We start from the raw sequence: 15,165 nt of genomic DNA on the forward strand, positions 1-15,165 counted from the left end.
CGGGGGGGGGGGGGGGGGTGACAGGAGGGGGAGAAGCCAATACGACGGAATGTTTTCAGTTGTTAATTCTGGATGAGGGGATTCTAAGCATATGATCATCCTTTGTATTTTCTGTATTTAATTTCCCCCTCAAATTAAGTAAAAAAGAGAGGAAAGAAGACTGCACTGATTAGATGTGGGGTGAGTGAGAGAGTAGGGGCTGGCAGGTTTCTGGCCAATGGTGGTACCGCTCACTGAGACAGTTGCCCTCGGAGAAGAGTGGGGAGACGGCAGCCCCGGTGGGGCCAGCTGCTGGAGCGGCTGGGGGGTCCCCCTGGGAATGACACCGGGGACGATCCTAACGGAAGCTCAGTGGGTGGAGAGCCTTGGCTACACGCCCCATTGAAGTCAGGTGTGACAAGCCTGTGACTCTTAAATCTGTGGATAAATCGGAGCAATGTTGAGCTCATGGCTCTATTTCTTTATATTTTATTTTAGAGCAAAATAGAGAAGTCGAGGCAACTATTGTTAACAAATGAAGATGGGTCTATTCATGACTTGCAGGACAAAAGGGTAGGTGTCCCCTGCCTGGGTCAAGGCTGGGTGTGGTTGCCTGGGGGGGGACTCTGCCCTCAGATGCTCTGAAAGGATGGAGCGTGGTCTTTGAAAACAAGGGATGCACTTTTTGAAATTGGTTTGTTTTTTCTTTGTAGTTAGCATTCCTTCTCATGAGCCAGATTAATATGAGGTGCCAGTAGCAGGAACTAGTAATCAGGAGGAAAAAAATCATAGGCTTCCTCCCACGCAAGGGCTTTTAGTGGGGATTCTCTGTAGTCGGTTCCTGGAGCCCTGTGGCAGATTCCAGAATGGAGGCAGGTCTCCCAAGTCTGATTCTATTTCCTATTAGAGGCTGGGTTCCGGGGCCGGGTTCCATTCCTGCCCAAAGACTCAAACCAAGTATTTGATACCTGCCGTGCCGTGAGCGTGTGGGCCTTTCCAGGGCCCACAGACATCCGTCCCGGGAGGCAGCCTGTGGAAAGCTCACAGATTCAACTTGGTTTTTCTAAGAACTTGTTGGGCCTTTGGACTTAGAGGCTGGCTCTCTTGCAAGGGACTTAGCTAATGGTGTGCTGTGTCGCCTGCACATAGCCTGCCGAGGGATAGGTTAGGTATTGGCCTTGAGTCCTCTCCAAGGTCAGAGATTTAGGGATTTTTAATGTTTTGGTTGTTGTTTTTTAATTGAAATATATATGTGTGTGTGTGTGTGTGTATATTGATTTTAGAGAGAGAGGAGGGAGAGGGATAGAGAGATAGAAACATCAATGAGAGAGAATCATTGATTGGCTGTCTCCTGCATGCCCCTAGTGGGGATCAAGCCCAAAACCCAGGCATGTGCCCTGACCAGGAATCAAATCAGAAAGCTCTTGGTGCATGGGCTGATGCTCAACCACTGAGCCACACCGGCTGGGCTTGTTGATTTTCTTTACTTGGATGATCTCTTTGGTTGCTGTAAGCTCATTTCCTGTTTGCTTTGAGCTCTCCATATGGTATGTAACAGTCTGCCCTCCACTCTCTGAAAAGTGGAGCAAAGACAACATCAGAAATAGACTGGAGAGATTTGTTTGCTGTCAAGCCACCTTTAAAGTTATTGCTTGTGCCTAGCTGGTGTGGCTCAGTGGTTGAGCGTCGACCCAGGAACCAGGAGGTCACCGGTTTGATTCCCAGCCTGGGCACATGTGCGGGTTTCGGGCTCGATCCCACTGGGGATTGTGCAGGAGGCAGCCAATCGGTGACTTCCTCTCTCATTGATGTTTCTCTTTCTCTATCCCTCTCCCTCCCCCCTTTCTCTCTCTCAAGATCAATAAAAATATATTTTAAAAACACACACACACACACACACACAAACTACTGCTTGTTTTTTCTCTTTTTAGATCCAAGAAGCTTGGAAGAGAAGTCTCGTAAGTTTCAGCCCCTCCCTAATGTTTAGCCCCGAAAAGAACAAAACCAAACATCAAACTAACCTGTGTGCTTCCCTTTTTGAAGGCAACAGTGCATCCTGACAGCAGCAAACTGATCCCCAGTCTTTTCCGACCTGCAGGTGAGCTGATTCTAATGGTCAGAGGTGGGTGGGAAGAGGTGATATCTAAGAGTTACAAAACGCCGCCTGCCTTTTTGTAATTGGTTTTTTCTAGAAGGATTTCTGACAGTGAGTCTGGAAACCACAGCTTAAAAAGAATATTTGAAGGGTGTGGGGAGAGCAGATTTGGGGCCCAGAGTCGTGTCCAGTGCTGGGGACAGATCTGGGTTTGAGTGAGGGGACAGGCTTCCAGGCCTGAGCCGCGTCGCCGCCCGACCAGCACTCCATGCGTTCACCAACCCCAAAGCTCTCCAGGCCGCCTGCTAGTATTTTTATTTTTTTATGTCTGTTTTTTAAATATATTTTTATTAATTTCAGAGAGGAAAGGAGAAAGAGAGAGAGAGAAATATCAATGATGAGAGAGAGTCATTGATCGGCTGCCTCCTGTACTTCCCCGCCCCCCACTGGGGATTGAGCCCACAACCTGAGTATGTGCCCTAATCGGGAATTGAACCATGACTTCCTGGTCCATAGGTCAATGCTCAACCACTGAGCCATGCAGGCTGAGCATCTGTTAGTATTTTTAAATGGAAGCTTAATTAGTGGTCCTGGCTGGTGAAATCATTGGCCCTTGGTGATTAGCTCAACCCCCAGCCCCTCTCTGCTCCCTGGAGGAGGAGGTTAGGGGAATGGGACAGATAGGTCCAACTTTCTCAGGTGGTTGGTTCCCTGGCAACCAGCCTCCAGCCTCGGGGGCTTTCCAAAGACACCTCTGCCGTAAACTCAGGTGTGGTTGGAAGGAGCGTGTTATGAGTAACCATAACCTTGACCGAGTTCCTCTCACTTGGGAAATTCTAAGAAGTTTAGGATATTTGTGCTAGGAACGGGGAAGGAGAGCAAATTCACATTTTGTATTACTGTATGTTATTTCTAGAGGCCCGATGCACAAAATTCGTGCAAGAGTAGGCCTTCCTTCCCCCAGCTGCTGGCACCGGCTTCCCTCGCAGCCCCAGCTTCGTCTGGAAGGTCGTCCAGAAGGACGTCTGGTCTAATTAGCATATTGTGCTTTTATTATTATAGATAAACCACAGGTGTATTACATTCACGTGGCAGGTGCGGGTTAACACTGCTTACCTTCAGCAAGAGCAGTGGTTCTCAACCTTGGCTGCACATTAGAATCACCTGGAATCTTGTTAAAATCCTGATTTCTGGGCCTCATCCTCCGGAAATTCTGTTTCTTTGTTACTAATGATGAGGCCAGAAATCAGCGTTTTAACAAGATTCCAGGTGATTCTAATGTGCAGCCAAGGTTGAGAACCGCTGAGCAAGAGGGACTCGGAAGGCTGGTGGGTGGGAGCCTCGTTACGTCTTCCTGTGCTGCGCTGGTTTACATTTTTGCCACGTGCATATAGTTGTTTTTATGAAGAAAATAAGAAGAATGAGTAAAAAATACCCTTTGATGTCCGTGCCTTCCAGGCGGCTGGAGAAGAGGTGTGGGGAGGGGTGCCCCCTTCTGGCCCTCCTCTGCAGCCTTTGACCCCCTTCTCTTTGCCAGCTCTCCTGCCTTTCACGGCGCCCATGGTAAGTGAGCAGCTCCTTGCTGTTGTGTGAGCCGGGGAGGCACGCTGGGGGGTGAGGAAGATGTCCACCCATCTCCTAAACCCCAGCTCCCCGCCCCTGCCCGTGACTGAGAGATGGTCATGGGTCCCTACCCTGGCGCCTGTCTGCTCTTCATGTTCCCTCCCCGCCCCACTTACCTAGTCAGGCAGCCGGGCCTCTCGAGGGACCACAGGGTGTCACAGGGTGACCCTGGCTTTGACTGCCTCCTGTGCACAAAGCACTCCGGGAGGAGACCCATGAGTTAAGATGTGCTTCCTGCCACAGGCCCACAGAATGGGCCTTTACTGTGTCTCCCCAAGCCCTCGCCCTGGCACAGGCCCTCACCTGGGACCTGGAATTGCCCTCAGCAGGGCCAGCCCAGCTTGGCTCTCACGGGGTGACAGCACGGCTCTGCCACTTCTGCCACACCTTCCCCTGCGGAGAGCATCCTTCTCAGCTGCCTGCTCAGCTGCAGGGCTCAGAGGCAGGGCCACTGCGAGGCCCAGGTGTCCTCAGTGCCCGGGTGGTGCCCATTCAACATCGCTTTTTCCATGACCGGGGGCCCCTGCATCACACTGTCCTCTCCTTGTCCCAGCTCCTGGGGGCCCCAGTTCTGTGTCTCCCCTGGGAACTTCTTTGCTCCAACGAGCTCTCGCTCCCCTGAAACACTATAACTGCTTTTTTTTTTTTTCTCCTTTAAAGGTATTTCTGTCGCTGGTGCCAGTGAAAAGCCTAAAGTCTATCATTTTACCTCAGGTAGCACACATTTCAGTGTCGCGATTACTAAATTCTGTTCTTAAAACCAAAGTGTGACTTTCCGCCTCTGTCTTCCTGCAGTTGTCTTTCTGTACCTACAGTACAGCGTTCAACATCGTCAATGGAAACGCGAGTTATGTGAGTATCAGGGGCCCCAGGGGGTTGCAGCCTTGTACTGCATCTTCTGGAGTTATTCTTTGTTTTAATTATCTTTTCTGGGTAAACTGTGCTATTGGCTAAACATACACTATTGTTTTTCCCTAGAACCGTCGTCCATTCGAGAGTATATTACTAGGGACAGGAGTGATTGCTTCTACAGCCTTTTTTGGAGTAAGTATTTTAAAATCTCTCTTTTGTGTGTGTGTGTGTGTTAATCTTCATCTGAGGATATTTTTCCATTGATTTTTAAAGAGAGTGGGAGGGGGAGAGACAGAGAGAGAGAAACATTCATGTGAAAAAGAAACATCGATTGGTTGCCTCCAGACACAGCCCGACCGACCGGGGCCGGGATCAAGCCTGCAACCGAGTTTCGTGCCCTTGACCGGAATCAAACCCGCGACCCTTCCGTCCATGGTCTGACACTATCCACTGAGCCAAACCGGCTAGGGCTAAAATCTCTTTCGTTCTTCAGAATTCAAAACAAAACAAAACTTTACTCTGATTATAAATTTATATTCCATCTTAAACAATTCATACAATATGATTAAGACGTAAAGAAGAAAATAAAAGTCACCTGTAACTCTATCCCCCCCTATAGTCACGTGAGTATTCCAAGTTTCTAGGCATATGTGCAGTATGGTTATCTTTTTAAAAAATTAATTTATGCTCCACAAACATGGTATGCACATTGTATATTGCTTTGGATGTCAGGATATTAGAATGGTTAAAAGTGTAGACTTTAGAGTCAGGTAAGCCTAGGTTTGTATCCTAGCTTAATTCCTGAACAGCTCAGCGACTCTGGACACATTAATGTCCCTTCTTGAAACCTCCGTGTATTCCTCTGATGATCAGGAGAACAGCTCAGTGCTACACAGATTTAAAAATACACAGAGAGCCCGGCTAGTGTGGCTCAGTGGTTGAGCATCAACCCAGGAACCAAAAGGTTGCCAGTTCGATTCCCAGTCAAGGTGCATGCCCAGGTTGCAGGCTCGATCCTCGGTGTGAGTGTGCAGGAGGCAGCTGATTGATGATGTTCCTGTCTTATCTATGTTTCTGTCTCTCTATCCCTCTTCCATCCTTTCTCTCTAAAATTTCAAAAAGAAAAAACATTTAAAAATAAATAAGTAAAAGAAAAATACACAAGAGAGCCCGGCTGGTGTGGCTCAGTGGTTGAGCTTTGGCCTATGAACCAAGCGGTCATGGTTCGATTTCTGGTCAGGGCAAATGCCAGGTTGTGGGCTTGGTCCCTGGAGGGGGGTGGGGGGGGCCTGTAGGAGGCAGCTGATCAATGATTCGCTCTCCCTCTCTGAAATCAATAAAAACAATAAAATAAAAATAGCGCGCGCTGACGGAGGTCTCACCTGTGATAGGAATGAGGTCGATGCCAGCTCTCTGCTGTCGAGTGTGTTCAGCTGATTTCTTGTCCCATGCAGTGATGCTTTTTCTCTCTCATTTTCTAGTTATTCCCTCGTTTGCTCCTCATGAAGAGTGCCGTGAAAAACGTTTTCCTGAGGGAAACCTTGCCTGCTGCCATTCTCAGTAAGCAGGGAGCTTGCGGTCCTGTAGTCTCTGAGCCTTTCTCCCACCTTCAGGGATACCCAGGTCTTTCGGCCACGCTGTGGCTGACGACAGCCCCCGTTTGCAGCTGGCAGGTGCCCCCGGGCCCCAACGAGGTCTTTGATTTGAGAGGTGACCCTTTCTCTGTAGAGACCCCTTTCGCTGTCAAAGGATGAACACAGACCTGGAAACACAGATTACGTCCTAAAGACTATCTGTCCAAGCCCTCGATGTGTGTTTTTCACTTCATCCTGACAGCAGTTGATGGGTAGGCAGTATTATCCCCATTTACAGATGAGGAGACTGAGGCAGGGGGAGGTAAAGGAACTTTCCTAGGGTCACAGGAAGAAGCAGTGATCTGACTCCAAGGGAGTGACAGAGACATTAACCAACTATTTTAGGTTTGCTGTCTGCAAGGTCACTGGTTCATGCTCCAGATTGTGGGTTTGGGAATCAGCACTTTGAAGAGTTGGCAGAATGTCAGTGGTAAAATTTGGGAAATTGTTATAGAAACCTGGTCAAACCAGCTAAGCAAAAAAGGGGGGCATATTTGAAGGACCCCCGGGTTTCTCTTGGAATCCTGTTAGGGAGCCAGTCTGGACTTTCCGGGGTGCTGGAAGCTGGTCCTGGGATGCGGTCAGGATCCAAGACCGACAGGCCAGCAGCCCTGACCCCAGCTCCACCGCCCAACAGAGAGCCTGGTTGGCCCAGCACAAGTCAGGTGGCCACTGAAGGTTGGGGAAGCAGCCATAGAGGAAGAGGCTGGACACCAGAGAAGATGCCCCTCCCTGGACTGAAGCTCATCTCTGTTGTGTTCTCTGCTTCAATCCACAGCCCAGGTCAGTGCAATGAATGTTGCCGCATCCCGAAGTTTTGAGCCCGTACGAGGGATCGAGGTCATGGACAAGGAAGGCAATGTCGTAGGCTATTCCAGAAAAGCTGGGACGAAGGTAGGGGAACACGATGGTGCAAGAGCTGCTTGCCTTTGGGGCAGAGAAATGAATTTTCTGTTTGGGAGCTGGTAACAAATTCGCATTTTCCTTCAGACTCTCCTTATCCTGTCTGCCCGCATTATGCCGAGAGAGGTGTTCTGTTTTGCACCCCGATGTTGAAAAGATTGTGCATTAAGACCTGGCTGGTGTGACCCAGTGGGTTGAGCGTCATCCCATGCACCTACAGGTCACCCGGTCAGTAGTGTGGGTTCTCCAGAGAAACAGAACAAATACGGTATCTACCCATCTAGCTACCTATTCATACATGTATGTGAAGAGATTTATTTTATTTATTTGTGTTTTTTTTGTTTTTATTGATTTTAGAAAGAGAGAGAGAGAGAGAGAGAAAACACACATTGATTTGTTCCACTTATTCTTGCACTCGTTGGTTGTTTCTTTCTTTTTTTTTTTTTAAATATATTTTATTGATTTTTTACAGAGAGGAAGGGAGAGGTATAGAGAGTTAGAAACATCGATGAGAGAGAAACATCGATCAGCTGCCTCCTGCACATCTCCCACTGGGGATGTGCCCACAACCCAGGTACATGCCCTTGACCGGAATCGAACCTGGGACCTTTCAGTCCGCAGGCCGACGCTCTATCCACTGAGCCAAACCGGTTTCGGCTGGTTGTTTCTTGTATGTGCTCTGACTGGGGATCGAACCCACAACCTTGTCGAATGGGGACGACGCTCTAACCAGCTGAGCTACCTGGTCAGCGCTGAAGAGATTTACATGCATTCAGCTCTAAGAACCTACAGTAGCCTATGGTAGTTTTATTTGGGGTATGGAGTTTTAAAATATTTTTTTTAACAAATCAGATCTTTTGGGGGGTACTGCGAAGTGACTTTAGCTGAAGAATTGTCATGTGAGGCAGTTGTTCGCAAATGGCACCACGAGCAGCATGAAACAGCCCCTGGAACGAGGCGAGGGAATGGCCAGCTGGCCAGCCTTCTGCCCAGCATGTCGGGGGAAGGAGGAGCTCACGAAAGAGGCTGCTCGTTCAGCCGGGAAATGCATCGTTATTCGGCTCATGGAACACGTTACTCTCGATCTTAGCAACGATTCACGAAGCCGAATTACGAGCCATCAGCTATGTCTCGAAATAATGGCACCTTTCCAAACGAACTGGTGTAATAATTGCCCGTATCAAGGAGGGAACGTGCTGCCGGAAATCAGATACCTCGTTTTTGAAATGAAGGTTGTGTTGCCTGAAGAGACATTTTTAACAGCTTCATTGAGGAGTAATTTACATACTACAAAAGCCTTGGAAGAGTATATAGTTTGGTGAATTTCAGCAAATCTAAGCAGTTACGCGGCCATCACCACGGTCCGATTTAAGAACATTTTCATCCCTCCCAAAATTCCCCTCGTGATAGTCACGCTCCCTTCCTACCCCCAGCTCCACGGAAACACTGATCTGCTTTATGCCTTCATAGTATGGCCTTTTCTAGAAATTTTATATCACTGAGCTGTCCGGCTTCTTTGACTTTTGAGGTTCATCCATCTTTTAACCCATATCAATCGTTTGTTGCTTTAGATTGCTGAGCAGTATTCCATGGTACAGATGGATGCACCACCTTTTTGCTTTTCCATTCCCCAGGCGACAGATGCTTGGGTTGTGTCCAGGTTGGGGCTATTAGAAGCAACGATGCTCTGAGCATCCGTGGGCAGCTCTCTACCTAGACCAGCGGTTCTCAACCTGTAGGTTGAGACCCCTTTGGCGGTCGAATGACCCTTTCACAGGGGTCGTCTAAGACCATCCTGCAGATCAGATATTTACATTACGATTCATAACAGTAGCAACATTACAGTTATGAAGTAGCAACGAAAATAATTTTATGGTTGGGGGTCACCACATGAGGAACTGTATTTAAAGGGCCAGAAGTTGAGAACCACTGACCTAGACATATGTTTGCATTTCTCTTCAACTCAGTTTTAACTGCGGGGTGTGGGTGGCGACGTGCCCTATTCATACAGCTGGGAAGAGAGAGCACATGTGTAATCCACAGGTTGTTCCTCAGCACCTCCTGCAGCCAGGCACCCTGCTAGGCTCTGGAGACCCCAACCCTCCCCAGTCCGAATCCCTTCTCTCCGTGAGCCGGGAGCTCTGGGCCTCCCAGCGGGGAGGCAGCCGCAGGCCCTGCTAGCTCTCTGGGTATCTAGTCCATCTCTCCGGGAGCAACTGCATTTTTTGCACGAATGCCAGACTGGGGTAAAAGAAAGGTTGGATGGTCTGCTTTAAAAAAGAAAAGTGTATCTTTTTCTTAAGAATGAAGTGTCTGCCACTGTGCGTAAGCATAAGCATTCTTTTGTCATTTCTCTGTCACCGAAAGGTTTCTTTTCTTTGGCTAAAATTTCAGAAAGTGCGTAACCAGCAATATCTGATCGTAACAGGGCACCTTTGCTCCGATTTCAGGAGCTTAGTCCACGTTGTTCTCCCTTCACTGGCCTTGTCGGCCACTCAGGTGCGAACTGTGACGGGTGCCCGGTGCCTCCTAATGACCGCTGTCCCCTTTGGCGTGTCTTCCCCTTGCACGGGGCACACGTGGACACGGGCCGGCCTCGCCCCCCTGAGGTGGACCCACACCATGCTCACAGGCACTCTTCTCTCTCTGAAGCGGAGCAATTTTACTTTATTTCATGTTCCTGAACTTTTAGGAGCCACCCTCCTCGGCTCCCTCTGTGGCCGCAGGAAAGGCATTCGCTGCAGAGGGATCAGATGAGCCGAGCGTTCGTGTAATACGCAGAGAGCAGGTGCGGGCAGAGGAGAGGAGCCCGGAGGCTGTGGCCAAGGCCGGGGAGGTGGACGTGGGAGGCAGGCAGGCAGGGGAAGGGAATGGGGGCCTGTGTCCTCATTTATCTTGCACAGAGCAGCGGTGGATGTGGAGTTGTGTCTTACCGGGGGTTGGGTTCTGAAGTTAACATGGTGTCGTTTGCAGTCATAATTTCCCTTGAAAGTCTCTTGCGTTGTCCTCGAGTACACATGATTTTGTGCATATAACCCAGACAGTAAGTTATATCTTTAAATGTACACTACATAGAGCAATGTGCAGAATAGAAAAGATGACAAAACATTATCAGGTCTACAGACATGTCTGTGCAAAGTAAAATTTTATAGCACAATTTTTAAAAATATATTTTTATTGATTTCAGAGAGGAAGGGAGAGGGAGAGAGAGAAACATCAATGAGAGAGAATCATTGATGCACACCCCCTACTGGGGATTGAGCCCACAGCCTGGGCCTGTGCCTTTACAGGAATCGAACCTGGGACCCTTTAGTCCACAGGCTGATGCTCAATCCACTGAGCCAAACCGGCTAGGGCTATAGCACACTTTTAATTGCACAAGCAAAAATGGGTGCATTCATGCAGACTCGTGGGTGTGATCCCTGGTGCACTCCGAGCTGGGCTTTTGGAGCAGTCTCCCACTGGAAGGGGTGGGAATAACGGGGGCTGTTCAGGACAGGGAAGCCAATGGCGCAATCCTAGCCTGAAAAGAAAATACACTAATAGATTGGTCCTCGTGGCAAACACCAGTATTTCTACCAAGGGGATTGCCATTTGGTTCCGGGTTTGCTTGTAAGCTGCCTTTGCTTATACTTAGCATTTTATTTGGAACGGTCGATGGACTGATGGAGACCATCGCAGAGTCAGGGGGAGGTAAATCCGCCTTCAGTTACTCCTGGCTCCGACCCCAGCCGTCCTACCTGCATGACCACGTCGGTGCTGCCTCCACCTCTCTCCACCTGGGTTATTTTTGAAGTGAGAAGGGAGAGCTGCTGTTTGCTGGTCTCTGTCGTGAATTACAGAACTCGTCTCCCTCCACATCCTAAGCTGCTTCCTTTCGCTTTCCACTAGGCCGTCAGCGATACAGCAACATCCAGAGTCGTGCTGTTCGGGACCTCGGCTTTCATTCCTGAAGTCTTCTCACATTTTTTTAAAAAGTAAGATGCATGCTCATCTCCCCAGGGAGGAGTAACTATTTTGACAGTCAGAATCCTTATAAAACGTGTCTAATCTGCAGCTGGTGGGAGGGACGGGAGGAACGTGCTTCCGTGGTCTTCCTACTGCACACTCTTCGTCACACTTAGGACAGGAGGATTGACCTGGAATCCAGATGTGCAGGTGCCAGCAGACCTGGAGTCGGGCCCAGGCCCTGTCCTCAGTTAGCTCTGCGTTCTTGGCCACGTCCCAGCATCTGCTGAGGCACGTTTCCTCACGCCCAGCACGAGGGGTTTCGATGATTTGCAGGTTTTCCCAGCTCTGATGTGCTGCGAATGCTGCCCAAGCCTCTGGCCCCTCCTTCATGCCAGGCATGGATTAAATTAGCCTAAATGGTCCCAGATTCAGTAGCCTGTCACCCCATTCGAGAAGCAAGCAATGGCCTGTTGGGAGGAGGGCGTGGGGATCAGGCAGTCTGAGAAGCCCAGCTTGCGGTAGCGCAGGCCAGAGGGAGCTGTGTTGGTTTAGGTACGGGGTACGGGCAGGGAGTGGAGCCCACGGCAGCTGAGCAGAAGCAGCTCTAGTGTGGGGACAGCCCTCTCCTCTCCTGCCACACGTTGGCTTCTTCCTGTCGATGAGGTATGTGACTGCCAACACCTCCTAGGTGTATCCTCACAGTGTCCTGATGAGAAAGAAAAACACAGCAAACCCCGAGGGGGGGTGAGGGGCGGGGAGGGCAGGGAATGTCTTCTGCTCAGTTTACAAACTCCCCGGGAAGGATTCCATTGGCCCACGTGGGGTCACCTGCCTGTTGCTGAACCAATCCACTCTGTCCAGCATGGGGAGCTAGGAAGCCCCTGCTAGGAGCATGTAAGGAGCGTATTTTCAGGAAGTAGCAGCGTCCTGGGCAGCGTGAACTGGTACCTCCCACGATCAGTCCAGCTGGATGGGTGTGGAGACTTCTGCTCGGTCAGGATCTTCCTGGACCGCTCTGCTGGCCTCAGAGCTGGGCTCCGGGAAAGCTGGGGCCCTGGATGCCTCTGTAATGGCACTGGCTGTCTACTGGGGAGAGATGGTCCTCGTTTCCCAGTGGGCCTTGGGGTGCCCATTAGGACCCTGTGTCATCCCACAACCATGATAGTATCCAAGGCAGAGTGACTTCTGCGGCTGACTCAACCCTTCCGTTTTGCATCTGAATGAGCCCAGAGCGCAGAAGGGGAAAGGGACTTGTCTGAGAGTGTCCGGTCTGTCCGAAGCAGAGCCCCGAGCGACTCCAGTACCCCCTGGCTCTGACTGACTCCCAGGATGGGGTTCTTTGCATCTTCCCACACTGTCTCTCACACTCTCAAAGGTCAGGGTCAGAATGTCACATCCGTGTCACATCTCTAGGGCCTGGCCTCTCACTTTGGAGCTGTGGGATTTTGGACAAGTGACTTGACAGTGGCTACGTTCTCTTGTGTATGTGGGCTGTGGAGCGATCAAATGAGCAAATGCACCTCTAGTCCTTCATCCTGGGCCTGACACTGGTGAGCAAGACAGTTGGCCACCAGCAGAGCAGAGGGCCAGCCTCTAAAACAAGCCCTGTAACCTTCTCTCTCCCAGGACCCCGTTATTCGTGCGATACCCCCAGTCCTTGTGGACCCTAAAGCTGTCTTGTACCATCTTGGTCATGGGCCTGATGGTGCCAGTTTCTTTCAGCATGTTCCCGCAGATACAACGGGTAAGTGCCCCCTCTTGACTTTTTCTCAAAAAGGAATTTTTTCTTCCCCTCATTATAAGAGTAAAATCAATTATTTTCCTAAAAAATCTGCCCAAGTTTATAAAAGTATAAAAGAAAATAACTTTATTGACATATAACCCCATCCCCCAGATCCCTTATGCAGTTTTGGATTCTATTTTTCTTTTTTTAAATATATTTTTTATTGATTTCAGAGAGGAAGGGAGAGGAAGAGAGAGATAAACATCAATGATGAGAGAATCATGGATGGGCCGCCTCTCACACACCTCCCACTGGGGATTGAGCCTCAACCAGGCATGTGCCCCCCGACTGGGAATCCAGCCGTGACCCCCTGGTTCATAGGTCGATGCTCAACCACTGAGCCACCCTGGCCAGGCTGGATTCTGTTTTTCTTAACAGTATATCAGAAGCATTTTTAGGGGATGTTAAAAAAAACAACACCACCTCAGCTATTTTAAATGTTTTATCATTCCAGTGGAACAGTCTGCAATGATAGAAATGTCCTATAAAGGTGGTGTCCAGTATGGTAGCCACTAATCACATGTGGCTGTTGAGCACGTGAAATGTGGCCGCTGTAATTTTAATCAGGACTCACATGCGGCTGGTGGCTACGGTATTGGGCTGTGCGGGTCTGTAGACTAGGACCTATTAGAATTTGTGATGAGTCGGCCTGCCTGGACTCGAATTCCCAGCTGCTCCAGACCTTGATCAATTTGCTTAAACTCTGGGAGACTCTGTCTTTGCATCCGTTAAAGAGAGAGGGCTGTAATAGTATCTCTGTTCCTGGTCCTAAGGACATTGCTGATGCTAGTAGATGTTAGGGATTTCTGGCATTTCTTGGCTGAAAATCTCAAATGCTTGTTTTCTGTCACTGAAGTTAAAAGTCAGTCATGGCTCAGTGGACAGAGCATCGGCCCTCGGACTGAAGGGTCCTGGGTTCAATTCCAGTCAAGGGCATGTACCTCGGTTGCAGGCTCAGTCCCCGTCTCTGGTTTGGTGCAGGCAGGAGGCAACCAATTGATGTTTCTCTCTCTTTGCCCCTCCCCCTCCCTGCACTCTCTCTAAGAATCAATGGAAAAATATCCTCAGGTGAGGATTAACAACAACAAAAAATCAGGTGTGTCCTCATAGCATTTACAGGGTGGGGCAAAAGTAGGGTTACATTTGAGTACACAAAACAGTTTATTCTTACATTACTATTTATTATTTTATTTCCATACGAACAACTGTCAACCTCCTTTTGCCCCATGCTGTATACTTATGGAATGCTTTTATTCACAACCCAATTCTCTAAGTTTAGGCTTATGTAATCATTAATTCAGGCAACTTTGCTTGCACATAGCATAAAAGTTTTAAATGATTTAAGATCGTTGCTATAGTCCTACAGAGGTGGTGAGGGACAAGGGATAGAGAAGAGTAGCTTCTCATTAAAATAGATAAAACAGAAGGAAAAAATCTTTCGAATCCTCACAGTCCTTTTAGAACAGTTTTTGTTACAATGAGGTTGCAATAAAAGTGAACCCTTTGCAAGTAATTCCTTCTGATTGCATTGCACTCAGCGCAGAGTGGATGGCTTATCAGCAGGTTCAGTCACTTACAGCAGCTTTCAGATCTCGTGGGATTGGCAGATTGTTAATGGTTGAAGCTGAGTGATGCGGACATGAGGGCTTATTGCTTTATGTTTGAAATTTTCCAGAAGAATGTTTTTAAGAGGTTATGTTTTTTTTTGCTCTAAATTAGATTTAATTGACTAAAAGTTGGACTGTGAAATAAATGCTTTCTGAAAATGTCTTTTAAAAAATAACTTGGCTTCTAAAGCAAGAAAAGTTCTTACTATAAAGAATTTAACTTTGTTTTTCAGATACAGTGCAGTAAACTCGAACAGGAAATTCAGTCTGCGACAGAAGAAACAGAACTCTTCTATAACCGAGGGGTGTAGGGGGGAGTTCTGGGTGCACTTGATTCCTAACCTTCCTCTCGAGGTTTCAGTTTTGAGAACTGTGCCAGAGGTCTCCTGGGAACCCCCGAGGCGTCTGCGCAGACAGGATGGCTTCCAGCCACACATGCCAGGACCTAGTCGAGGCCGGTCGTGCCTGGGCTTCCAGCCTGGATGGGAGAAGAGACGCGGGGAGCTGTCCTGTCTGACCTGCCTCCCCACCGGGACTGCTGAGGGCTGGGTGGTGGAAGGTCCCTTTCCTGTGTGTCAGCCTGTGAGCGGGCACGGTGAGGTGACTAATAAACTGGTCTGAAGTTGAGTATTGGAGAAAAGAAAGATCCATGGAGCCCAGGGCACAGGCATTCCATGGATGGCTCATCTCAGGGTAAACATGAACCTCGGGTGAGCTGGTGAAGGCCTCCAACCCCAG

At 49.0% G+C, this 15,165-nt stretch overlaps 1 protein-coding gene across 1 annotated transcript in view; it reads left to right on the forward strand.

The window, feature by feature from the left end:
- SFXN4 (sideroflexin 4) overlaps positions 1 to 15,054 on the forward strand; it is an 18,240-nt gene extending 3,186 nt beyond the window's left edge. Inside the window, exons 3-14 of the mRNA XM_006101222.3 lie at positions 478 to 552; positions 1,911 to 1,937; positions 2,023 to 2,077; positions 3,612 to 3,637; positions 4,358 to 4,411; positions 4,493 to 4,549; positions 4,676 to 4,741; positions 6,031 to 6,109; positions 6,962 to 7,077; positions 10,978 to 11,063; positions 12,664 to 12,781; positions 14,661 to 15,054. Coding sequence (XP_006101284.1) covers positions 478 to 552; positions 1,911 to 1,937; positions 2,023 to 2,077; positions 3,612 to 3,637; positions 4,358 to 4,411; positions 4,493 to 4,549; positions 4,676 to 4,741; positions 6,031 to 6,109; positions 6,962 to 7,077; positions 10,978 to 11,063; positions 12,664 to 12,781; positions 14,661 to 14,738 — 837 coding nt within the window. The 3' untranslated portion in view covers positions 14,739 to 15,054. The remainder of the gene's footprint in view (positions 1 to 477; positions 553 to 1,910; positions 1,938 to 2,022; positions 2,078 to 3,611; positions 3,638 to 4,357; positions 4,412 to 4,492; positions 4,550 to 4,675; positions 4,742 to 6,030; positions 6,110 to 6,961; positions 7,078 to 10,977; positions 11,064 to 12,663; positions 12,782 to 14,660) is intronic.
- The last annotated feature ends 111 nt before the right edge of the window (positions 15,055 to 15,165 follow it).

The sequence above is a fragment of the Myotis lucifugus genome, unplaced genomic scaffold (assembly GCF_000147115.1).
Source record: "Myotis lucifugus unplaced genomic scaffold, Myoluc2.0 scaffold_345, whole genome shotgun sequence".
Lineage (NCBI taxonomy): Eukaryota > Metazoa > Chordata > Mammalia > Chiroptera > Vespertilionidae > Myotis > Myotis lucifugus.